General features: G+C 50.1%; 5 protein-coding genes across 5 annotated transcripts; 1 reads left to right on the forward strand and 4 right to left on the reverse strand.

Annotated features, from left to right (window-relative positions):
* The first annotated feature begins 3629 nt into the window (after positions 1 to 3629).
* Positions 3630 to 7731, forward strand: LOC100822469 (2-oxoisovalerate dehydrogenase subunit beta 1, mitochondrial). The gene is made up of 13 exons (XM_003557479.4): positions 3630 to 3979; positions 4329 to 4440; positions 4664 to 4699; positions 4985 to 5044; positions 5423 to 5480; positions 5581 to 5678; positions 6033 to 6122; positions 6278 to 6346; positions 6422 to 6508; positions 7013 to 7108; positions 7181 to 7258; positions 7352 to 7438; positions 7525 to 7731. Exons 1-13 carry the CDS (start codon positions 3765 to 3767, stop codon positions 7558 to 7560), a joined length of 1122 nt encoding a protein of 373 aa, XP_003557527.1. The 5' UTR covers positions 3630 to 3764; the 3' UTR covers positions 7561 to 7731.
* Positions 7697 to 9296, reverse strand: LOC100822781 (NADPH-dependent aldehyde reductase-like protein, chloroplastic). The gene has a single exon (XM_003557480.4). The coding sequence runs from the start codon at positions 9201 to 9203 to the stop codon at positions 8355 to 8357; it is 849 nt and encodes a 282-aa protein (XP_003557528.1). The 5' UTR covers positions 9204 to 9296; the 3' UTR covers positions 7697 to 8354.
* Positions 9297 to 9769: 473 nt separating this feature from the next.
* On the reverse strand, positions 9770 to 12992 carry LOC104581707. The gene is made up of 2 exons (XM_024456765.1): positions 11841 to 12992; positions 9770 to 10565 (listed from the first exon to the last, which is right to left on the reverse strand). Exons 1-2 carry the CDS (start codon positions 12922 to 12924, stop codon positions 10120 to 10122), a joined length of 1530 nt encoding a protein of 509 aa, XP_024312533.1. The 5' UTR covers positions 12925 to 12992; the 3' UTR covers positions 9770 to 10119.
* A 651-nt stretch (positions 12993 to 13643) lies between these two features.
* On the reverse strand, positions 13644 to 14708 carry LOC100821565 (probable CCR4-associated factor 1 homolog 11). Its single transcript, XM_003561329.1, has one exon. It carries the CDS (start codon positions 14706 to 14708, stop codon positions 13644 to 13646), a length of 1065 nt encoding a protein of 354 aa, XP_003561377.1.
* A 5010-nt stretch (positions 14709 to 19718) lies between these two features.
* Positions 19719 to 21048, reverse strand: LOC100821878 (gibberellin 20 oxidase 1-B). Its single transcript, XM_003561330.3, has 2 exons — positions 20573 to 21048; positions 19719 to 20358 (listed from the first exon to the last, which is right to left on the reverse strand). Exons 1-2 carry the CDS (start codon positions 21046 to 21048, stop codon positions 19719 to 19721), a joined length of 1116 nt encoding a protein of 371 aa, XP_003561378.1.
* Between the last annotated feature and the right edge of the window lie 2833 nt (positions 21049 to 23881).

Consider the following 23881-nt stretch of genomic DNA (forward strand, 5'->3'; position numbering starts at 1 on the left):
CTATTGTCCCAATCCTTTTGCTCCTCTGCCTTGTACTTGTCGTCGATCTTGCGTCCACCAATGGACTTAGCGGCACCCAAGAGAGATAAGGTAGGAGGGACGCTACCAGCCTGTGTCGACCTTGTGGTCTGGCTATCTTTTAGCTGTCCCTCGCGTCCTTAATGTTCTGCATCCAACGCTCAAATTGGCCACCTGCTGAAAGATACCAGACAGTCTTTGCCGGCCTACCCTTCATCACTTCTTCCCCATCGTCTTCGCCAGCTCTGGTGTTTTTCTTCTTGTATCTCGATGCACCGCATATGTGGCAAGTCTCATGGTTCTCGTACTCTCCAATGTATACCATGCAGTCGTTTGGACATGAATGATGTTTCAGGCAATCTAATCCAAGCAGGCATGTAATCTTCTTTGCCTCGTATGTGCTCTTGGGCAACTTGTTTGGCTGTGGAAAAACCGAAACAAGGTAACTCAACAAGTTTGTGAAGCCCTTGTCTGACCAGCATGATGCTGCCTTCAGTCTCAGAAATTCGAGCGTTACTTCGAGCACGTTGTTTTCGGCAGCTCCATCATACAAGGGTGTGTTTGCGTCCTCCAATTTTTTTTTGAACTTCGCACACTCTGCCTCATCGTCGGGGTCCTCCAGTTGGTCCCGTAGGTACGGGTCATCTAGCATTTCGGCAATCCTGCCACGTGGAGCTCCTTCACTTCCACATTAGCCTCCTCATCGACCATTATTTCTCCTCAGAATCATTTGCCAGATCATACTGCAGGCCATGAAAATCTTCGCTGCCACTACCGACATCAACCGCATCCTCCCATGACAAGTCCAGCGTGAATAACCTTCCACAAAACCCGATGCCAGCGCGTGCATCTGAACATCTTCACGCTTCATCATGGATGTGTTTCCACATTTGCGACATGGACAACATATCATCACAAGACCTTTTCTTTTCATATCACCTTTGGCGACTTCAAAAAAGACCGTCCATTCGGTTATCCAACGAGCATTGATTCTTTCTGTGGCGTACATCCAAAAACGGTCCTTCAATCTACAACACAATACACAAGAAAAACATAAAGCAAAATAGTTAGCCTAATAATTAACAAGAGGATTAAGGGGTTAATTAATCGGGGTTAAGGGGCTAACTAAAAATTTGAAATTGGAGACATTCAGAGAGAAATTGGAGGCTGGAGAGAAAGATCAGGAGGGAGAGAGAGCTCGCAAGGGAGAAGGAAGCTCGGGGCTCGAAAAAGGGAGCTCACCGGTGACCGACGACCGGAGCTCAAAAAATGGACCTCACCGGTGGCTGCTGGCCGGATCTAGAGATTGGGGCCGGCCGGGGGAGAGAGGAAGAAGGGAGAGGAGGAAGGAGATGATACCTGCAGCTGGGGGCTGCCGCCATGGTTGATTTCGACATGGCTTCACCGGCGCCGGGTGCGGAAGTGGCCGCAGCTGGTCAGTGAAGACGCACAGCGCGACCAGCTGCGGCTTTGTCCGACCTATTTAAATGGCGTAGATCATCATTGTCGGTCGGCCCACGTGCGACCGTTACTGATAAGAGAGGCAACATCAGTGACGGTCGCTATCTAGGCGACCGCGAGTGATGTACAAAACATCAGTGGCGGTCGGGCCACAAGCGACCGTTACTGATGTCTATCGGGCATTTAGTGGCAGGTGCGTTCGGGCGGCCGTTAATGATGTACCACTCATCACTACCGGTCGACCATACAACAACCGTCACTGATGATTCTCGTGGGGAATGATGGGACATCAGTGGTGGTCGCCTCGTGCGACCGTCACTGATGTTTGGCTGGCCGGGGACGGGCAGACCCCCGTCTGTTTTTCAGTGACGGTTGGAACCGCGACCGACAGTAATGAGTTCATCACTCACGGTCGCACGGGACCCGTTACTAATAGGCCGTGAGATATAGACCGTTTTGTAGTAGTGCCAAGGACCTTCCCATGGACCTCCTGGTCACGATATCGCCCACTGCATGCCTCGCCAGCCTTGTAGACCACATCTAAATGTCAATTATGTGTCATGACCGGTATAGGGCTGTTCCGCCGTTGCATACGCCTCGGCGCCATCTCCCATTGCTCCTTCTACCATACCGTCACACCATGGTCCTCCCTCCTCATCGGTCGATAAGACACTACAAGAAATGAGTTTGTCTGTGATGATTCTGATTTCTGAGTTGACGGTCTGAAGATCCGTCATGGGCTACATGAAATTGATGGCAGTTTGAAACTTTACCGTCAACCTCCCTTAATTAATGACTGGCAGCGGCGGCGAGGTCCTCCTCACCTTTCTCCCCGATTATGTCCTCGATGAAATCCTCCGCCGACTTTGCTCTGCCAACACCGCAGCACAAACCAATCTCATCTGCCACAAATGGCGCCACCTCTGGACTCAAATCTCAGATCTACAATTCCCTCTACCAGGCGACCTAAATCATGTTAGATCTACCCTTTCCGGGGTGAGTTCTATTGCCTCCTCGCGGAGATACCCACCGTCTCCTCATCGGGCACAACACTGGTGGCTCGCGCTTCTTGGGCTCATATTATATATGGCAGCTCGCTCCTCCTCGCCGATCGCCAGACCAGAGGCCATACACTCGTCGACCTCCACACCAACCAACGCATTTCTATGCCTCACTTTGTCTCATGGGTGGCATATGGAGAACACCCTTTTGATTCCGTTGCCATGGTCATCCTCGCCGCCCCCCTCTCTTGCATGCCAAGGACACCAAACGCACGGTGCATAGCCACTACCATCACCGATAGAATTCCATAGGTTATTAATCCTTGCTCCTTCACCACGGTGACCTTCTTAATTGCCATCGACGGGGAGGTCCTACTTATGTTTCTCCTCGATTATGTCCTTCATGAAATCCTCATCTGACTCCCTTCTACCAACACCGCACCACAGACCAGTCTCCCCTGTCACAACTGGCGCCGCCTCTAGACCCAATTCCCAAATCTACAATTCTCTCTACCAGGCGAGCTAGCCCATGTTAGATCTGCCCTTGCTAGATATGAGTTAGGATATGCGTTTGGTAGGGTGAAAAAATACTAGCTTCCGAGGGCCAGCTTGTCTCGTCGGGCCAAGAAATCCTCGCCCACCCAGGAGAACCGATTCGGCTCGCTTTGGACGTCAAAGTCGCTCGCGCTAACAAATCTCAGCCCCGAACCACCTAATATAGACGGTTGGCCAGAACAACTCACCCAAAAATCTAAAAAATTGCTCTATCTAGTTCAGGTTTAACTCCACAACCACACAAGGATGGCGCGATGATCCTCGATGGGAAAAAAAACGTGAATAATTGAGACGAAAAGGAATCCTGAAACGTGGGATCGTCGGACACTCGAGCAATGTATGAAGCAGAAAAGCGAAAACATTTAGGAACTTTTAATAACCAGCCTTACAGACAGGGTTGACCCGCTAACCCTGACCCGATATTGCCCAACCAGAGTACTACTGGACTGGACGTGCAGACGTGCTCCCGTGCGGCCGTGCGCGCCTTCCCGTTTACCCGGGTCGCAGACCCAGAGACCCGCTTCAAGCTGTGAACGGAGCACACGTCTCTACTCAGTGCCACAGTGCCAATCGCCCCGCCAGACACAGACAGAGTGTGGTTATCTCTCCACGTCACTCACAATTGCAGGTCCAAGAAGCTAGCTTACGCATCGGCTGTTTCTCTTCTGCTGCTGCTACAAGTACTGCTCCCACTTTAGGAGAGCGCAGAGCAGAGAGGAGGAACCTTCGATGGCCACGAAGGCGGCTCTGAGGGAGTTGGGGAGGAACAGCAGAGCGGCGGCGGGGATCGGAGGAAGCAGAGGCTTTGCCGCCGCCGCCGCTGCTGCTCCGGCGGGGGTGGCGGAGAGGAGCGAGGGCGGCGGAGGCGGCGGCGGGACGAAGGCGGTGAACCTCTTCACGGCCGTCAACCAGGCGCTCCACATCGCGCTCGAAACCGATCCCCGGTGAGTCTGAATCCCCCGCCGGCCTGTTCTTGATTTACGCCCTGTTATGCTTTGTCTTGTAACAGGGCAGTAGGAGCTTAGAATAATTGGGGATGCATGAGGCAGCTAATAATGTAATCTCAAGTGACATAATTTTAGCAGTTGTTTCCAAAGTCACAGGATTTATACTTGGTTTTGATATTTATCAAGTATAATAATGAAATGTATAGCGGACTGTTGTATAGGAGTATCTTGAATCGTGCTGTTTCATAATCCAGTCTAGGAGCCGGCAATGGCATCCATATTATGATCCATTTGAGTTTGTTATACACACTGTCCAGTGAACTGAAGGCGATTTTCATTTCGGCAGCTCTTATGTCTTCGGAGAGGACGTGGGTTTTGGAGGCGTGTTCCGCTGCACAACAGGGCTCGCTGATCGGTTTGGAAGAAACAGAGTGTTTAATACACCATTGTGCGAACAGGTGCATATTTACTTGGCATACTTGCTGAAGCTTTATGGCAATACTACACTAAAATGTGAAGAGTCTGTTATCAGTCTGCTACTGCTATTCTTCACTACCAAATTTACGTTTGAACCCACTATACCAAACTTCAATTGGCTTAAATAGTAGGGGCCTTCATATAATTCAGTATCTAGTATTTCGTTGATCCGCCTCGTTCTCATGACCAATTCTTCTCAAACAGGGTATTGCTGGATTTGCTATTGGCCTAGCAGCAATGGTGAGTCTCATGAAAATTTGGCATGTTTATTTTTTTCTTTTCTAATATCAGTTTGCAGGTTTCTTGATTTACTCAGTACTAAATTGCCTATAACGGTTTATATTGACAAGTTGCACAGTTTCAAAGCAGATATTTTAACACTAATTATGATTCATGTCATATGAACTTGCGCAGCCTAAAGATTCCATTGAATCTGAGTCTGGATGTATTACATGTGATTTCCATCATATGTCATGATCTTGACAATGGAAGACTTAATTGTTTTGTCCTTTTTTCAACATGCAGGGCAATAGAGCTATTGCTGAAGTCCAGTTTGCGGATTATATCTTTCCAGCATTTGATCAGGCATGTCTCCGATTCATTCAGAGTTATTTTACCTACTTGAGTTCTCCCCTTATGGATAGTAGACACTTCTAAAAATAGTTGTTATGTGGAGTCGACTGGGTTATTTTACCTACTTGAGATATTATGAAGTATCTCACTTGCAGGAAGTACATTAGTTCTTTGTTGCAACTTGCAGGAGATTACTGAACCTTCCTTTGTTAGTAAAATTCTTCTACTGCATGTTTTTACAATGCTTTATCCTCAACTGTGGACTCTGAATTGAAATTGTTGCGTTCAATTGTAAAACCATTTTTGTTCTTGACTACAGCCAAGTTGACTGAATTTATATTATATTGATACATGTTGTGTTCCAACCTATTCATACAACTTCTGATGCAGATTGTCAATGAAGCAGCTAAATTCAGATATCGAAGTGGAAATGAATTCAACTGCGGAGGTGATTAATTTCCCCTCAAACAGATTTTCTACATTCCATGCTGAATTATGTTTTTCAATGGAGAAACATCCTGAAGTTATCATAATACCATCATTTCTAGGTTTAACAATTCGATCTCCATATGGTGCTGTTGGGCATGGTGGCCACTATCATTCACAGTCACCAGAAGCTTTCTTCTGCCATGTTCCTGGCCTGAAGGTAATGTTTGTACTATGTGCCTCTAAGGCTATAATGCACTGTCTGTCTTCATGGAGTGTAATCCTTTTACAGTAAATAGTTAGGGCACATGTGCAAACCAGGTTTCTTATTAAGGTATAAAATTTATTTGTAAAATCTGTTACTATAGAAATATCAAGCTAACATTTTCCAGTACCCCCTATACTGGACATTTTTTTGCAAGTGTGGCAACAAGATATGCATGTTTCAGTTAGATGCTCAGATTGTACCCTAAAATTAGTCAAAAATGATGCTTCAGAATATTCTTCCCCACAGGTGCATATAAGATTCATACTGTTGTTTTCCTGACTACTAAGAAAAAAGCACAAATTTCAGGTTGTCATACCTCGAAGTCCACATGAGGCCAAGGGATTGTTGTTGGCCAGTATTCGTGACCCAAACCCAGTTGTATTTTTCGAACCAAAGGTAGAGCAAACATTTGAAAGAAGTTCATCACAGGGTTAAGACTTAAATATATCGTGTGCTGGGATGATTGCATGAGAACAGCCCTGCTGGAAAGTGAAATGTTCATTGCAGATTCTTCAAGTCACTCACCGGCAACTTTTATCTCTTTCTTACAGTGGTTGTACCGTTTGTCTGTTGAAGATGTTCCTGAGGGGGACTATATGCTGCCCTTATCTCAAGCAGAGGTGCGAGTGCGACTATCCTGTATATTGTTTTGGTCATAAGGAAACCAAAATATTTATGCAATTTTTATACTTTAGGTGATTCACCAAGGAAGTGATATAACACTTGTTGGTTGGGGAGCTCAACTTGCAGTGCTGGAACAAGCATGTGAAGATGCTGCAAAGGTCAGTAGTTTATACAAGTTCTTAAAACAAAATTCATTTAATGCTTTCATGCCCAAATTTATAGTAAAATCTAGCATAGTAGTAATCTTGGTAAAGTAAAAATAACTAAATATGAACTTGGTTTTGCCTTCAACCAAAAACGGGAGAAAGGTTTTGAGCTACTTGAATTTGATTATGTATGAACATCAAACTGTGGGTAAAACACTGATAGGATTCTGAATTTCGGAACGCACATGTTCGTCTAGGTCTAGGAAGACAGGTTGCATTTGTTTTTTAATGAATGACGCTGATCAATACCTCGATTGTGACTATAGCTGAACATTCTGACCTGCCTTAGCGAATAGCAACAATACCAAGGTCATTGCTGGCTATCCATACCATTTAATGCAAATGAAACATGTGTTTTCATGTTGCTTCTTGGTGGTTACCATCTTGATTCACTCCTATCTCTTCATCACCTCGATCAGTTTTTCATAAACCATACCTGACATCATCACACTCCAGGATGGAATTTCCTGTGAGCTCATAGATCTGAGAACACTGATTCCGTGGGACAAGGAAACAGTCGAAGCCTCTGTCAGCAAGACCGGAAAGCTTCTCGTACGTTAAACTCTTTGTGCTTAATTTCAATTCCACCATCGTTGTCATCTGAGTCTGAAGAACTATTCACAGGTTAGCCATGAGGCCCCAATCACCGGAGGGTTTGGTGCTGAAATCGCTGCCTCCATTACCGAGCGCTGCTTCCAGAGGGTACGTTGGCCACCGAATCTCCCAACCATTTAACAGCACTAAGGAACACGTAAGAACAAATACTCACAATTGCTGAATTTTGATCTGTTCCAGTTAGAAGCGCCGGTCGCAAGGGTCTGCGGCCTCGACACGCCTTTCCCCCTTGTTTATGAACCATTCTACATGCCCACAAAGAACAAGGTAATGGGTTTCCCGCCAGATCATTTGATCTTTCTGTGCTTTGGTGTGCAGCTCTCTGCTGATCCAGATATCTTTGGCTGTTGCAGATCCTGGACGCTATTAAAGCTACTGTAAATTACTGAGGCGCAGGAGCAAGAAGCTGCTGCAGCTGCCGTGTTGTTGCACATTGACAGTAGAGACACCAAAAATTGTGTCCACCGTGTGTGTGTATTGCTGGTATATGGTGTATTCAAATATTTAAAGACTACTACTCACTGATTTGTCAAATATTTAAAGACTGGAGATCAGATCAATCCGCAAGTCTACAATACCGTTACATAAAGCGGATTGCACATTCTCAAATTCATTTCTTCAGATTTCTGCTACTGTATATCCAGAAGTACTTATTATCCAGCCAGCAGACCTCAGAGATACACGAGTAAAAAGCACCGTAGGTCTTAAAACTATTCGGGATGTGTCAAGTGAGTCCTAATTCTATCAAAGTGTATATTTGAACCCTAATTCTTTGTAAGTTGTTCGCGCCCGAGACACTGCTGACCGGCCAGGTGGCAAGTTGACTTCCAAGTTGGCTAATTGCCGGGCCGCTGAAAATTGCAAATAGGTCCAATCTTTCAATTTTACTCATCCCGAGGTCCTTCCCCGATTCTCTCCATCCTGTTTGAAATTGGAAAATGGAAAGGCCGGACCTATTTGCATTTTCTAGCAACTCGACACAGTTAGCCAGCGTGACAGTCAACTTGCCACCTGGCCGGTCAGCAGCGGTTTGGGTTCGATTAGGACCACGCGTGAACAACTTAAAAAGAATTAGGATCCAAATATGCACTTTGATAGAATTAGGACTCACTTGACACACCGCGTATAGTTGTAGGAACTGCAGTGCATTTTACTCGAGATATACCACGAGACATTCAGAGTTTCAGACGTAGCCGCCGTTGGCCCGGATGACCTGGCCGTTGATCCACTCGGCGGCGTCGGTGCAGAGGAACCCGACGACGGGCGCGATGTCACCAGCCTCCCCGATCCGGCACATCGGGTTCCCCTCGGCAACCCTCCTCACGGTCTCCTCGCTCTTCCCGGCGAAGAACATGTCGGTGGCCGTGGCCCCCGGCGCGACGCAGTTGGCAGTGACCCGGGTGCCCCTGAGCTCCTTGGCCATGGTCCGCACCATGGCCTCCACGGCCGCCTTGGACGCCGTGTACGCCGCGTAGCCCTCGGGGAGCGAGGCCACCACGGAGGACGTCACCGCTACGATCCGGCCCCCGCCGCCGCCGCCGCAGCCGGGGGGGATGCGGTTCGCGGCTTCCCGGAGGCAGAGGAACGCGCCGCGGGCGTTGGTGGAGAAGACCCGGTCGAAGTCGGCGGTGGCGGTCGCGGCCAGGGAAGGGTACTTATCGTCGAGCACCCCGGCGTTGGCCACGAGGATTTGCGCCGGGCGGCCGAAGGCGGACTCCGCGGCGTCGAAGAGGGACCTGACGCCGGCTTCCGAGGAGACATCGGCCTTGACGGCTATGGCGGAGTTTGGGGGGAGGAGGGAGGCCGCGAGCTGCTCGGCCAAGGAGGCGCTGGAGGCGTAGCCGAGGACGAGGCTGGCGCCGAGGGAGGAGAGGTGGGTGGCTATGGCGCGCCCGATGCCGCGCGACGCGCCGGTCACGATGGCCACGCGGCCGGCCAGCGGCTGGGAGCACGCGGGGTGGTCCCGCGACGCCACGGCGGCCACCGCGTCGGCTGCTTTTGCGGCGGCGGCGGTGTCGGCAGCGGTTGCCATTTCGGGCTTGGGATCTTTGCGCTGCGCGCGTGCGGGTCGTGCTTATCTATGGGTGATGCTCATGCCTCTTCGGCTCTTTGGTGTGCGGCGCCGGCACGTTCCACGTCTCTCTCTTGCAAGACGACGTCTGCATCGAGCCATGGAGGGATGATCCAGACTCCCATGGGGGTTTCTTACATGTTTCACTGGGTTTCATCAGTATTCCCATGATTTTCACATAGGTTTCATTTCATATGAATATTTCAAATATTCAAAAATTTCACGACTGGTTGGATTAATAGAGATTTCAACAAGGTTTCATCGAGCGACGACATTTCAGATGTGGTTCACGCGTGTTCCAATAATGTTTGCTCAAGATGCATAATTTGATCTGCGGGGGTTTCTTACATGTTTTTCGTGGATTTTATCTGTATTTCCATGACTTTTCATACCGGTTTCAGCAAGGGGTTTATAAAATATTTATCAAACATATCACTACGAAACGACACTAAACTCGTACGCAACATCAACGAAATCTGAAAAAACTTGATTCAAATGTGTACGAAAACCGTTCGGAATTGAACCCAGAGGAAGATTGCCCACCTATGGTGGGAAAGGCATTTTTGCAGGAACTTTGGTATGCCATTCTGAAGGCAAGTTCGAAATTGAATTTCCACACTGTTCTTTCAGCATGACAAGCCCCAATTCGACTCCTTTTTTTTTCTGTTGTTGAAACTGAGCACTTCGACTCTCAAGTGCTACATGGCCGGGGCGCATTTTCTTAAAAGAACAATCTGGAAATCCCACTTCGAGTAGGAAAGAAACGAAGGGAAGAACAGGTTCCCCGCGAAGTCACAGCACCTATCGCACGCCCCGTCCGGGAGAAGCTTATGATCAAACACCCCGGTGCTGAGCTCATACACACCAACGCCCTCGTCTATCTTGTCGTACTTCCATGGAAATCCGGAAGCACCAGTTTGTGCGAGTAGTCATTGGCGATGAAGATGCGGGCCCCTCCAACGGCGCCGTACCGCGACGGGCGCACCGCCTTGGAGCAGCTGGCGCTGACGAAGAAGAGCTGCTCCTCCAGCCTCGAGCTCGTAGCCTCCGTCCACCTTGAGGCGTCCAGGTCCGCCACGAGCACGTTGAAGGTGGTGCAGAATCGCCGGCGAACCAACAGCAGCTTGCCGCCGCCGCCATTGGCTGATTCGGCGACGACGAGCCGGGACGAGCTGCTGTAACAGCACCGTTCGCGCCCCGTGCCTGAATCCTGCAGCCCCGGCGGCAGAACTGCTGCATTATCACCCTTTATACAGTGGGCGACCGGAACCGGCAACGTCTCTTCTTCTTCTTCGGTGCGGACGTAGGCGCAGACCTCTTCGCCTACGTAGTTCATTTTTCGGAAGAAGAAAAAGAGAGAAAAGATCCATTATGTTTTCACCTCAAAATTGCCTTGCCAAGCATAAAATGAATATCAGGTTAAATAAGTGAAATTCAACCTAACCAGAAGCATAGATCCTGCGTCAAAAATCACAAATAATTCAAGAGAAGAATATACATATTGACCATGATTGTTTGTTGTCTAAATTTACAAGACCCAACTCAAAACACCTCAAGGTTTCACAGGACAACACCAACAATAGCAGAGTCAGGTTAATGGATTCATCACCATATCCTCACTGCCAATGTAACACTAGAAAATAAACTGAAAAGATACAGTGCAGACAGCATAGGAACATACTGTTACTGAAATATACAGTGCAGACAGCATAGGAACATAATATAGTTCAAATTCACACATAAATTGGGTATTTGGTTTTGCATTATAATAAATCAATAAGTTCGAAATTACATGTTGTCATTTTTATGTCAGGAAAATTGAAGCAAAACCAAATTAGGTAGAAGTGACTCAGTGCATAATATATTACGCCATTAAGAATTGTCAATTCCATGCACTCACTTTCTTGAGGATACACAACTTAACTCAAAATTAAGCATGCATACTTAGCTTTTCATTGCAAGCTGACATTTCAAGCTACAGAGCAAGGAGGGTTATATATTGTGAGCTTACTAGCTTGGTTACATATAAGCCCATGTAGAACTTGACACCAACAAGCAAGATACCAAATATAAAACCTCTTAAATAAAGTTCCATCAAGTAAGACTAAGACCAGCAGTAATCTCACATATTCAGATCCACACTTGCGCTATATCTAAGTCCTAAGACTAAGATCATTACTACCACCTCTCCCTTGACCCATAAGCCCATAACGCCTTGCCAAACACTTGAAACACCAACTTAATGCCCCTGGCCCGTACAAGCTGCTTTCATTGCTGCAAGAATTTAGGAAATAAAATCAGCTGGTTGATGAATCGGTTTCACCTCAGCCTACATTTTGCCTAATAACCGATCACAAGGACCAAACAAGTCACCACCAGCCAAAATAGCACCATGTAAATACACACATGCACAAAAATGATTATGAGAAGGAGGACTTGTAGTCTTGTACTCGAACACTTTGTTGAGAAAATATATCATCATGCGTATGGTTACATTGCTAACTTCCATATACTTCTCATGTTGCTAAATGCTGTGCTCTGCACTCACGAATCATAGCCAAAGAAAGATCGCACATTGTTATATGCATGGAGTGATACCTGGAAAGCTCATGTACGGATAGACATCCATACCCTGATCAAGCACCTTCCTCGCTCGCCCTGACTTGAGTTCAACCATGTAGACAGTAGCATATATGCCTATGAAAATGACTTGGGTGCCCTCCATGAAACCAACCAACCATATCATGCACGACTCAAACGGGATTGAGAGGGCACCACGAGGGAGCACTGTCTCGAGATTGATTACCCGGTGTTGTGCCCACCCTACAGCTCCATTGGGGCTGGTGTCCCTCGACCACAGGGTTAGGGTCGTACCTTCCGGTTTAGCAAACCCCAGCCCACCATCTTCTGCCGTCATGAGCATCCCAAGAAACATGGACTTACCCTCAGGCAGCAAATCAAACAGTGACAAGCCAAGTGTACCAAGTCGGTACTCGATGATTTGGTTCTTCAAGCTTATGAAGTACAATGCATCGCCCACAAGGACGCTACGCATATTGTTGGCGCAGGAATATGGGGGGTGATAGGGGTGATGAACTGAGGTCAGTTCGCTCCACGTGCCCGTCTCTGAAGAGTAGAGACGGGCGGATATCTCTTGGCCCGCACCGGCGAACACGGCCGCCACACGGAACGGCCCTCCATGGCAGCCGCAGTGGTCGCAGCCTTCAGCGGCGCAGACCACCGCCGCCGCCGCGCCGAAGCCCAATCTGAAGTTCATGTCCGGCGAGGGCACGTGGCGCTGGTCGCCCGTCACAGGGTCCCAGACGAGGAGGCCATAGACGTCCTTGATTCTCGTGGGAGATGGAAAGAAGAGGGCGCGGCCATGGCGGCAGTCAACGGCAGACCAGCCGGGAAGGTCGAGCTCGGCGGGGCGGAAGGCGGAGGTGGGGACGAAGCCGGATCCGAGAGGGTATGTGCTTCCACCGTTACGGAGGAGCCCCAGCACGGGAGGCGTCCCGTGGATCTCGAGGTAGCGGCGGCGGAATCCGCGGCCGGCGAGGATGCGGCGCCACGGCCTGCAGACGGAGGAGGCGCGGATGAGGTGTTCTGGCTCGTCCGGCGGGAGGCGGAGGAAGACCTCCTCGAGGAGCTCGTCCAGCAGCACCGGCGGCGGCGGCGGCATGGTGCGGGCGTGCGGCGGCGAGGGCTTTGGGCTCCGTGTGCTTTGCCGTTGCAGAGCGGCTCCTGCAGTCCTGCTACACGGATTGGGCAGTTGGGCTCAACCGGCCGTCTGCCATGTGGGGCCAGAGGGCAGTGAGAGTATAGGTGGCCAGAGGGCCGGGGCCCGCGAAAAAGCCCGGCGGCCCGGCGTGCCAGGACCGGCACAGAGTTAATCGGGCCGGTCCGTGGCTCGGCCTGTGCACGTTTATAAAAATTTTTATTTTGTTTTTAGTCTTAACACATTTTGCCTATTACCATTCTCAATTCTAGTCGGCACGATCGGGAAGAGCCATGGTTCCTTCACGCGGTCGCCTTTGCGTTTGTAGTCGTTCATGAGCTCGCCATGAGCCATTAGGAGCTTTTTTTAATCTTGTATTTCCTCCGTCCAATAAAAGATGTCTCAAATTTAACTAAATTTAAATGTATATATACACTAAATCATGTTTCGATACATCTAAATTTTAACAAACTTGAGATATATTTTGTTGGACGGAAGGAGTATATTATTTTTCTCGTCCTATTTAATGAAAAAAGAGATCACCTGCTAGGTTCTCAAAAAAAAAATCCTAATCTAAGCAGAGACCTAAAACTCCAACTATCACTAATTCCAATGCTACCTAAGAGCGAAATCTATTCGTTTATCTACAAGGGGCACGGCGCGACGACCAGCGCGCGTCAAATTCACCACGCCGTGATCCCGGCGACGACACCGGCGACGGTCGCAAGCTCATCGTCATCATTAGCAAAGAACCTCTCCTTGATCTCTATAAACGCCTGGCACGTGAGCAGGCTGTCGGAGCCGGCCTGGTGGGCCTCCCCGACGGCCCGCGGCACGCCGAGCTTGGCGGCGAGGCTGTCCAGCCCGCCCCGCAGGTCGCCGCCGGCCGAACCGCACCGCCGCGCCATCTCCTTCACGTCGTAGAGCCGCTTCCGGAGCATGGCCCTGACGACGCCCTGGAACGCCTCGGGGGACGCCGGCAGCCGGTACCCGGTCCCCAGCATCATCTTCACCAGGTACGCCACGTCGTAGGCGCCGCTGAATGTGACCAGGCCGGCCGCGCCCAGCCCGGCCCGCAGCAGCTTGCGCAGCCGCGGCCCGAACTGCGCCGCGTCGAGCCCTTCCTCGCGCGTGCGCCGGAGGTCGACGCCCTTGGCACGCAGCAGCGCGATCGACTCCGGCGCGTGCCGGTCGCGGCGCACGTCGAACTCCCGGAAGTTGAACTCCCACACGGCGTACTGTGTTTTGGTTCGGTTCTGGAGCTGTGGGAGGCGGCCGGAGGAGTCGAAGAGGGTGAGGCCGAGCTGGATGAGGTGGAGAGCGTCCACGTTGGCCTTGAGCAGCGCGTGCCTCTTCTCCGGCGTCAGCGCGTACGCCGGCACCGTGGGCCGGTACACCGTGCCCGGGAACTCCGTGTCCACGGCGGCGCAGCGGAAGCGCGGCAGCAGGGAGGAGATCAGCGCGAGCTCCTCCTCCAGGTTGTGCGCCCACACGGAGCGCACCGCCACGCTGCCCGGCCGCCGCGTGCCCGTCTTCGCCGCCATTAACCCCGGCCCCTGGGCCTGCAGCGACGAAAACGCCGTCCAGTAGTACTGCTGCCCATCGTCGTCGGCCACGACCGGCATCTTCTTCGGCGCCGTCGTTGGCGAGAAGGCAAAAGGCGAGAGCGTCAAGTGTTGTTCCCCGTCGACAATGTCGGCGGCCGCGGCCGGCGCCGCCGCGGCCTTGTTTGGTACGATGAAGCACATGATCTAGGCCGGAGCGCGCGGAGATCAGGGCGTCCGAATTCTCGGCTTCGTCTTTGAGATCGGGAGATATTCTCGGCGGAGAGCTGGGGAGTAGTAATATCATGGATCCGCCGTGCCCGCGCGCGATCTTGAATCTGAGTATATCTGATTGTAAAGGCAGAAATTTAAAGGTTTGTGTGGCAGGATTTTACCATGTTTTTGGTTCGGGTCGGACTCATTCATGCGTGGGACGTGTCCGCGCCGGCGTCGTCATCTCCGACCCATGAGTTTTGGTTTGGACGGTGGTCGCGCGCGAGCACAAGTTTTCACGTAGCAGAACTGTTGGGATGGAAATTCGATCAGTTTGAAACGCAAAATCGATCTGAAGGTAACCGAGGAAACTAATCTGTTTCAAAGGAGGAATCGAATCGATAGTCCATACATAATTTTCCCGATCGATCGACAAGGAAAGATTGACATGAAGGATGGAAAAAAAGAAGTGATAAGCTTTCTATATCCTAGTTCTTTTGAGGGCTTATGTGGTCTCCGGTTTCATAGAAAATCTGTCTCCTAAATATGGTTAGACTTAAAACTAATTTAGGTTAAATTAGTTTGCAAACCTAATCAAATTTGGGGATGGCTCCAGGAAGTTGGGAGAAGACAATTTCTCACAGACGTCGGTCCTGAAAATCGAAAAGAACACAACCTAACAGGTGTTCCATTAATACTCTACCACCAGTTTATGTAAAACATGCTATGTAAAAAAACAAAAGCTCATCTGCTTTCTGTATAGAGACGAGACGAGCGAAAACCTTTTCTCTAAAAAAAGCTATGTATTGTAACATAGAACATGTGCTGTGGTATCATGCAGCCGGTGCGGGTTTTTCTCCTACACGAGCGTGGTAAAATTTCCTCCCTTGGGTTTTCCCCTTTACTAAGGCTTTGTTTGGTTGTACGAGGAGAAGAACCTAGGGACAAACGTAATTGAAGTTTCAAAGTTTCTGAGACAATGTTTTTGAATTTTAAAAAAATTAAGGACAAACTTTCTCTTTTGTTGCAACAAACTCCCAATTTTCTAGGATGAACTTCTTTCATTTTTGACAAACTTTCGAACAAAATTAGGATGGAAATTTCAATTATTTGGACAAACCATCAAAACATTTCAGATCGACTCAAATTTTTTGGGACATACTTTTTTTTTCTTCACAAACTTTTCAAATCCCAGGATGTTACTTTGCTTGGCAGTGGCTAGACTGAGTCGGACTTGCAGTACATTGAGCTGGGCTAGTTGGACTGCTTTGATTACATTGGCTGGGCTTAGCTGGACAGTGATACTTTGCCAATTTAAAAAGTGAGAAATTTTAGCACTCCCTCCGTCCGTTTATATGAGGGGTACTTGTTTTTGAGTACATACCAATGAGCTGAGAAAACTGAGCCCTGCACTGATCTCCACCAGACGTCCAGACGCTTTGTCCTTTTATATCTAGCTTGGCCGCTGCAATCTGTGACGCTAGCTGGAGTTTTTTGTTTCACAAAGGGATCATTTACTACTAGTGTCTAGTGTTGCTGATGTAATGATTTCGTTGTTACTAATTTGTAGCGATTGCTCGCTGATTGTATATCTGCAAATTCCGTCGTGTGTTTTTGAACTCTCGACATTAGTATATATCCATACAGTGTATTTTGTGCACGGTATCATTTTGTCTATTTTGTGCACGGTATCATTTTGTCATTTATTCGGCGTCATTTATTCGGCGTCGATTTTGATTTGACGTATTTAGTGCAAATCTTTATTCGGTGTAAACTTCTGCCTATGTCATTGGATCTTCGACATACAGTGCACATGAGAGATGCTTGGAATAAAAGATAAGAATATGTGTGATAAATTACGTTAAAAAGAGCTTAGAAAAGGTCTCAAAATCGATCGTCCCTGTTTAATTTAAACTCCTGCCACCATGGCACCATCGGAACAGCAACGGCGGCAGCGCGCACTACTTTCCCTGAGGACAGGGCAGTTGTTCTAGATCCCGTCATGGCACATCCCCGGCGCGTCCCCGGGCCTCCGAGCCCCGCACGACGCCACGGTGCCGCCGTAGTAGTAGTAATCGCCGGCGGCCCGCCTGATCGTGACGTCGAACGCCTCGGCGCCGGACCTGGCGTCCGCCACGAGCGCGTCCACCAGGAACCCCGGCAGGCGCACGCCGACGCCCCGCGCCACGACGTGCCAGTCCGCCGACCTCTTGGGCGCCACGCAGAGGTCGGCCGGCAGCGCGGCGCTGGCGGCGAGAAGGAAGCAGCGGTAGGACACCTCCATGTACGTGCCGGCGTCCAGGCACGCATGCCTGCCCGGGCTGTCCGAGTTGACGCGCAGCATGAGGTTGAACGCCGGGTTCAGGCCAAGGTCGAGGTCGTCGGTGGCTGGCGATGGCGAGGGGAGAGAGTCGAGGCCGGAGACGGAGTCGATGGAGACGTAGAGGTTCCTGCTGGGGATCCCGTAGACCATGGCCAGTGTGAAGCCGACGATGATGATCAGGATCGCGAGACAGCATAAGCCGCTGCACGGTGCCTCTTCTGAAGAAGAGCCGCCGTTGGCTCCCATGGTACCTGGACTGGAAGTTGTCCGGCCGGTCGTCGATTTGGACACCCTATGCTTCCGAGTTCCGATCGACCGTCGTTTAATAGTTGGTAGAGCTAATAGGTTTGATAGATTGGCTCTAATGTGGCGGCACAGGGGTCTCCCAGGCTTTGTAGATAAGCATGCACGCATGGGATGGAAAATCAATTTGAAAAGCAAAATCGATCTGAAGGTAACAACAGAGGAAACTAATTCTGTTTTAAAGGAGGAAACCAACAGTCCATAGTTTACCCGATCGATCGACAAGGAAAGATTGACAATGGAAGATAGAAAAGGTGACAAACTGTCTAAGCGCAATCTTTCTTGTTTGGTGGTTGTTCGGATCCGGCTCCTCTAATTAAACGTGAAGAAGCGAAGCCACGCGTTAACTTCCCTTTCCCTTCAGCGAACAGATATTTCTCCCTCGAAAAGGAAAGAAAAGAAAAGAAAAGAATAGGCTGCTGAGACGGCGGCGCGAGTCTTCCCCCTGCTGCTGCGGATGGCCGTCGCCGGCATCGGGACGCCTGGCCGCCTGGGAGGTGTTGTTTCTTGAGAAACTCAACGAAGGGGGAGATCGCACGCGCGTCAGCTTCGCCCACGGAGGCGCCTCCCGCTGCTTCGCAGGCGCCTTCGGCAGTACGTCGTCGTCACCAACGCCGACCAAGTACGCGCAGCCGCGTCGTCGTTTGCGAATCGCTCACGCCACCGTTGGCGCTGGCGAGTGGCGGCACTGCTGGACTCGTTGCCGGGGACGAGCTGCGGCGAGTTCGTGGCCTACTGGCGCGCGCGGCCGGAGATCGACGGGAGGATGGCCGGTGATGATTATCACGAGCTCCGACCTGCTCAAGATGGCGGCGGACGACTGCGGGTTCCTGAAGATGGCAAGCGATGGGTGGAGCTGCTCCTGCTGGGCGGCTGGCTGGCTGCCATGGAGATGCCGAACCGGCTGCTATGTGAAGGCTCATGACTTATGTGTGTTGGAAAATGATCTCGACTAACAACCGAGGGAGAAAAGAAGCCACGGTCGGAGCCATATCAACGATATTTGGTTACGGTCCCGAGCCCTACATTAAAAGGGGGAACTGGTCCTGTACGAGATGACGATCTCATAGGGTACCAACCTCTCGAAAACCATTCCTGATACTAAGCTAGCTCCCTGGGACATGAAGACCATCACCATCACCGCCTACCTCAAGGACAGTCCGGCAGTGCCGGTGGCGTCCTGAAGGCCGACGCTATGCTGTACGTCTACATCGAACGAGACTTCACCGCCATCGCCTCCAAGTCCAAGCACCGATGGCTTCACCCTCTAATTAATGGTTACTCCTATGATTAATTCTGCGTTAGTGTTACGTGCTGTATCTATTAGGCTAACGTCAATTAACTAGTGCAGTACCACAATATTAGTTCAGTACTATTAGTTCTAATATTGTGGTACTGAAGTAGTTAACTGACGTTAGCCTAATAGATGAACACCTAACACTAATGCGGAACTAATCATAGGACTAACCATTAGAGGGTGAAGCCATCGGTGCTTGGTCACCGTCGTCGGCTTGGATCGAGGCGAGGGCGGTGAAGTCTCGGTCGATGTAGCCTTACATGATAGCGTTGGCTTTCAGGACGCCACCGGCACTGCCCTTGAGGTAGCCGGTGGTGGTCACAGCCTTCATGTAGGGCGCTAGCTTAGAATCGGGAGTTTGGTACCGTATGAGATTATCACCACGTATAGGACCGTAACCAAATATCGTTGTTACGCCTCCAATCGTGGCATGTGCATTATGGGACGTTGTTAGCCACGTCCTTTTCTCTCTCTCTCTCTATTGTTAGCCGAGATCATTATCCAACGGTGTGTTCCACCAAGTAAGCGGCCTTTGTCGCCCATGCCGCCATTGGCTTCGTGGACAAATTGCCGCACGCATCCCCTAACCTACTCTCCCTCTTTTTCCTCTCTCCCCACCCTGACCGTTCCTAACTCTTCGCCGTCAGGTTTATCAACCCTCGCGCCACCGTGCATCCCCACAGCTCTCACTCCTCTCGTCGCGCCAAATGACAAAACCGTACCGTGCATCCCAAATGACAAAACCATACCGTGCTTTAAATTTGCAAAATTCAGATAACCGAATAGTGTACGGTTGATAGGTGGCTAGAAATTTGCATAGTTCAGATGACCGAAAATATATAAGAGGAAAAAACGTAATTTAAAATACCACTATAGAATTTTATTAATCTGTTTTCTGCATGCATGCATGCATGCATGCAGTCTCGAACCGCACTTGGCTACAGGCGCCAGTGCCACCACATTACATGTCATACAAATTAAGCGAGATAAACCTAAACATCGAGTACGATATCATTAATTTAATTTATTCCTTTTTCCTCAAAAAAGAGTCCGACGCGGCTGATCGCCTGGATAATTATCAATTCTTCTCAGCCTGGCCGGCGTCTCCATGGAACTGAGCACCGCGGCGGCCCTGCTTGATCCAATCGACGAAGGCTTCCATGGTGTTGGTGTCGGAGCGGTAGTGCTTCTGCGTGAACTCGAGGAACTCGCGCCACGTGAAGCCTGGGTACTTCCGGTTGATGGCGCCGCCATCCTTGGCAACGAGCAGCCCCTGCGGCGGCGAGACGACGCGGTCGAGCGGCGGGTTGAGGAAGAAGGTGAGCGACCGGCGCGCGGCGGCGCCATTGACGACGGCGCGGTGGAGGCAGCTGGCGTGGCGGCCGTCGACGAGCGCGGCGAAGGTGTCGCCGATGTTGACGACGAAGGCGTCTTCCCGGGGCCTGACGGCGCGCCACTCGCCGCCGACGAAGACCTGCAGCCCGCCGACGAGGTCCTGGTGGAGCAGCGTCAGCGACGTCGGGTCGCGGTGGGGCCCCGTGCCCAGCGTCAGGTGCGGCTGCCGGCACGGCGGGTAGTTGTTCAGGCGCATGACCGAGTCCCCGCCCGCGAAGAAGCCCCGCAGCGCGCCACGGCCCAGGCCCAGGCCCACCGCCAGGAGGTCCGTCACGTCCAGCGCGAGCCGCGTCATCACGTCGCAGTACTCCTGCCACACCTCCCTGCATATACCCATGCATGCCCCATATTATACACGTGTGATTTTACATCCTACCGTTGGATCTAGATCCAACGCTCCAGAAAAATCTAGCTGAACTGAACGTCACACGAGACAAAAGTGAATTACTGCAGGTGCCAAATACGGACAAATACACTTCATTAAACCAGAGGCGCTAGCTGAACGAGAGAAGAATGACGAACGACTGTATTGTTTACCCCATTTGGCGGTATTCCTCGCCGAGGACGGAGACGAAGTAGTCGACGACCTTGCTGGCGTTCTCCGGCGCGTCGGAGCAGTTGAAGGACATGGTCTCCTTCCACGGCAGCCGGCTCTCGAACCGCCCCGTGAAGCTCCCGGCGTAGCCGTGGTTCTCGCCGAGGCGCCGCTTGGCGCGCTGCTTCTCGGCGAGCGGCAGCGCGTAGAAGGCGTCCATGGAGCGGTAGGCCTCGGCCAGCAGCGCCGGGTCGACGCCGTGGTTCACGATCTGGAAGAACCCGTGCCGCTCGCACGCCGCCGCAAAGTGATCTGCGCCGCTGAAATCGCCGGAGCCGGAGAGGAACGCGGCGAGGTCGATGACCGGGATGGCGATCTCCCCCACGGCGGCTGGGGAAGCCTCGTCGGCGGGCCACACGAACTGCGGCGGGATCACCGGCGCCCGGCTCAGGATCGTGGCGTCGAACTCCAGCGCCATTTCCCCACGGCGTGAGCTAGCTCTACCTCTGAGTCACGTTTTTTTGCACTGCGAGTTATTTGGCTTTGGTGCTTCGTGAGTGAAGGGGCGCGGTTTTACGGGTGTATGTATATATAGGGCCTCGTGATCGATCAAGATAAGGATTACACGGGAACTAAAATGGCAAGGCATTCATGCCGGCCTTGCGTGATCGATGACGTGTATGCCCCCGCATTTTGTAGGGATCATGACGGAGCTGTTTTAATTTGGAAAAGGTTTAATGGAGGGTGATTAACCGTTTCTATACATGGATGAGTGGATAAGTATATGGATTTTACCGGAAACATGGTAGTATATGGAAACTATATTTATCGCCCGTTTCTGTTTTTTAAGTGTGACCTGGCCTCTAGAAATTTCCCTTGTTAATTTACCGCACGTGGTCTAGAATCTACTGGTCGCCCCCACGACACGACTGCTTAGTCTGCCAAAACTGTTCTTCAAAAGTATTCCGAATCATGTACTCCGGACCAAGTATCTCAAATTAATCCTTGTCTTTTTCTCTACAAGCGACGTCCTTTGCAAACACACAGCTCATGCGAGCTCACCGTGTTCCTTACTCTACCCTTGCAACTTGTTTCTTACACTAAAAGACCACTTTATTGTCTTGACACAATGGTTACATCATTCACAAAAAGAGTTGCAATTCGAGGGGGAGGGGAATTGAACCAAGAAGAGATGCATGAGTGAACATTTTGAAGCTTAAGCATCAACATTCGCTCCCCTGAGGCAGCGATCGACCTTCACCGCTTTGCAATCGTCAAGAAGCAAAAGCAAGAAGCAGTCGTCATAAAATGCCGAAGGCTCCCCCATAAGAAGAACGAGATCCTTATGAGGTAGCGTGTGTTAGAATTTGGACCTTGTAGGCATGATCAGCTAAAGGTCCAAACTCTAATTAAATTTTAGAAAATCTTAAAGGCCCATTCACGAAGTGGCATGAAGAAGTATGAATAGTACCACCTTGTTAGTTTAGAGTGGACGAGATCAAAATATAAGAGATGTTGGTATTCACCTAGAAGTAAGGTAATGAAGGGAAAATCACCACGCACGCTCCTCCTCCACATGCCTCGTCATGGCCGGGCTCTATCTCCGCACGCGTTAGGAGAATTTTGCCACACAAGGTAATTGGAATCTGTTACGGAAATGAACCAGATTTTGTGGAGTCGGTTCAGGTTTCCTAAATCCGAACCGACTTGTACCTGTGTGACTATATATTGAGCCGCCCCGTCCCTCGATCCGTACGACATCACACCGAGCTAGGGTTCTGCCTATCTTGCTTTTTGCACCGTTGTCGTAGTCTACATCCTGAACGCCGGCGTGCACCAACGAACGGGAGAGCAGATCTTCGGAACCTTTCGTCTTTGCGATCCTGTACTGGTGAGGGTGAATAAGGTGTTTTTGGGAAGCGTTCCGCGCGATTGCTCGCTTCCCTGCCACCACGGGTCGTCTACCTTCTCGAGCCGGCAGGTGCGTGACTCGCCGCCGCCTTCTTCGTCAGCAACTTCGTCGAGCGAACGCAGCAGCAACAACGTATAGAATCCTCTCCACCGAAACAATACGTAACTTGTGATCCAATCTACTGCTTAATGACGATCTGCGAGTTTATGTTGTTGTTGCTTGTGTTGTTAAATACTTCTAATATATTCGAGATGCATACACTAGTTGTTACTGTCGTCATGATTTATATTCTAGAATTACTCATTAAATTGTTATTCTCGAAACTGCTTAATATTCCAACATCTCTAGAATCAGAGTTCACTACAATTTAGTGGCAGCCAGTAAGAGCTGCGAGTTCCAACATGTGCTTTTGCTGCCTCAACATCTTCATGTTGATTGCGGATACAAAACTACAGGTACTCTCCCTGATGACCACACCCTTCGCACCTTGAAGCAAGTCTTCATCGATCAAAAGAAGCAAGCATCAACATTTACTTCGAATCACGTGGCTAGAAGTTTCCACCAGACATGACATTTAGGGTCTGTTTGGTTTTGAGCCAACTCTAGCCATGCCAAAATATTGGCAACCCACTAAAATTTGGTGCTTGCTTGTTTTATTGCAAAAATTTGGTTGCCAAAAACTTGCCATGGCCGTATCTTCACTTGGAGCAACGAGCAATCTAGAAATGTCAGAGTCAGATTGGATCGTGTTCTTTTTAATGCTTCCTGGAACGATTCCTTCCCTAGCTGCCTGCTTCATGCAATCACTACCAATGTTTCTGACCATGCCCCGTTACTGCTCGTTTCTGATGCTGCTTTCAGGCCGTGCAGGAGGTTCCTTTTCGAAATTTCTGGACTTCGAGACCTTATTTCATTCAAACTGTCAGCGATGCTTGGTCTTCTGCTCCTGTTGCTGTAAATGCAAATGCCTTTTCCACGTTGCACTCCAAGCTATCTTTTACTTCCAAGGCCCTCTCGAAATGGAATTCCCAATTACGTGCTAATTTATCTCTGCAAAGTGAAATTGTCAATGAGTTAATCTACATGTTGGACAAAGCCGGAGACTGCCGGAATCTTTCTGTCAATGAGCTCGCTTTCAGAAAAAAGCTAAAGCTTCTTTGCCTTGGTATTGCCTCCACCGAAAGATCAATTTGGCAAAAAAGATCTCGTTACCTGTGGCTCAAGATTGGTGACACTAACTGCAAGCTCTTCCACATTCGCACTTCTAGCAGAAGGAGAAAGAATTGTATCCCTGTGCTATCCAAAGACAGTGTATCCGCCACCTCGATTGAGCATAAAATTGAGATGTTGTATGATCATTTTGATCAGATTGTGGATGAGATGGTCACTCACCCTCGCT

This window comes from Brachypodium distachyon, chromosome 1, assembly GCF_000005505.3.
Source record: "Brachypodium distachyon strain Bd21 chromosome 1, Brachypodium_distachyon_v3.0, whole genome shotgun sequence".
Classification (NCBI taxonomy): Eukaryota; Viridiplantae; Streptophyta; class Magnoliopsida; order Poales; family Poaceae; genus Brachypodium; species Brachypodium distachyon.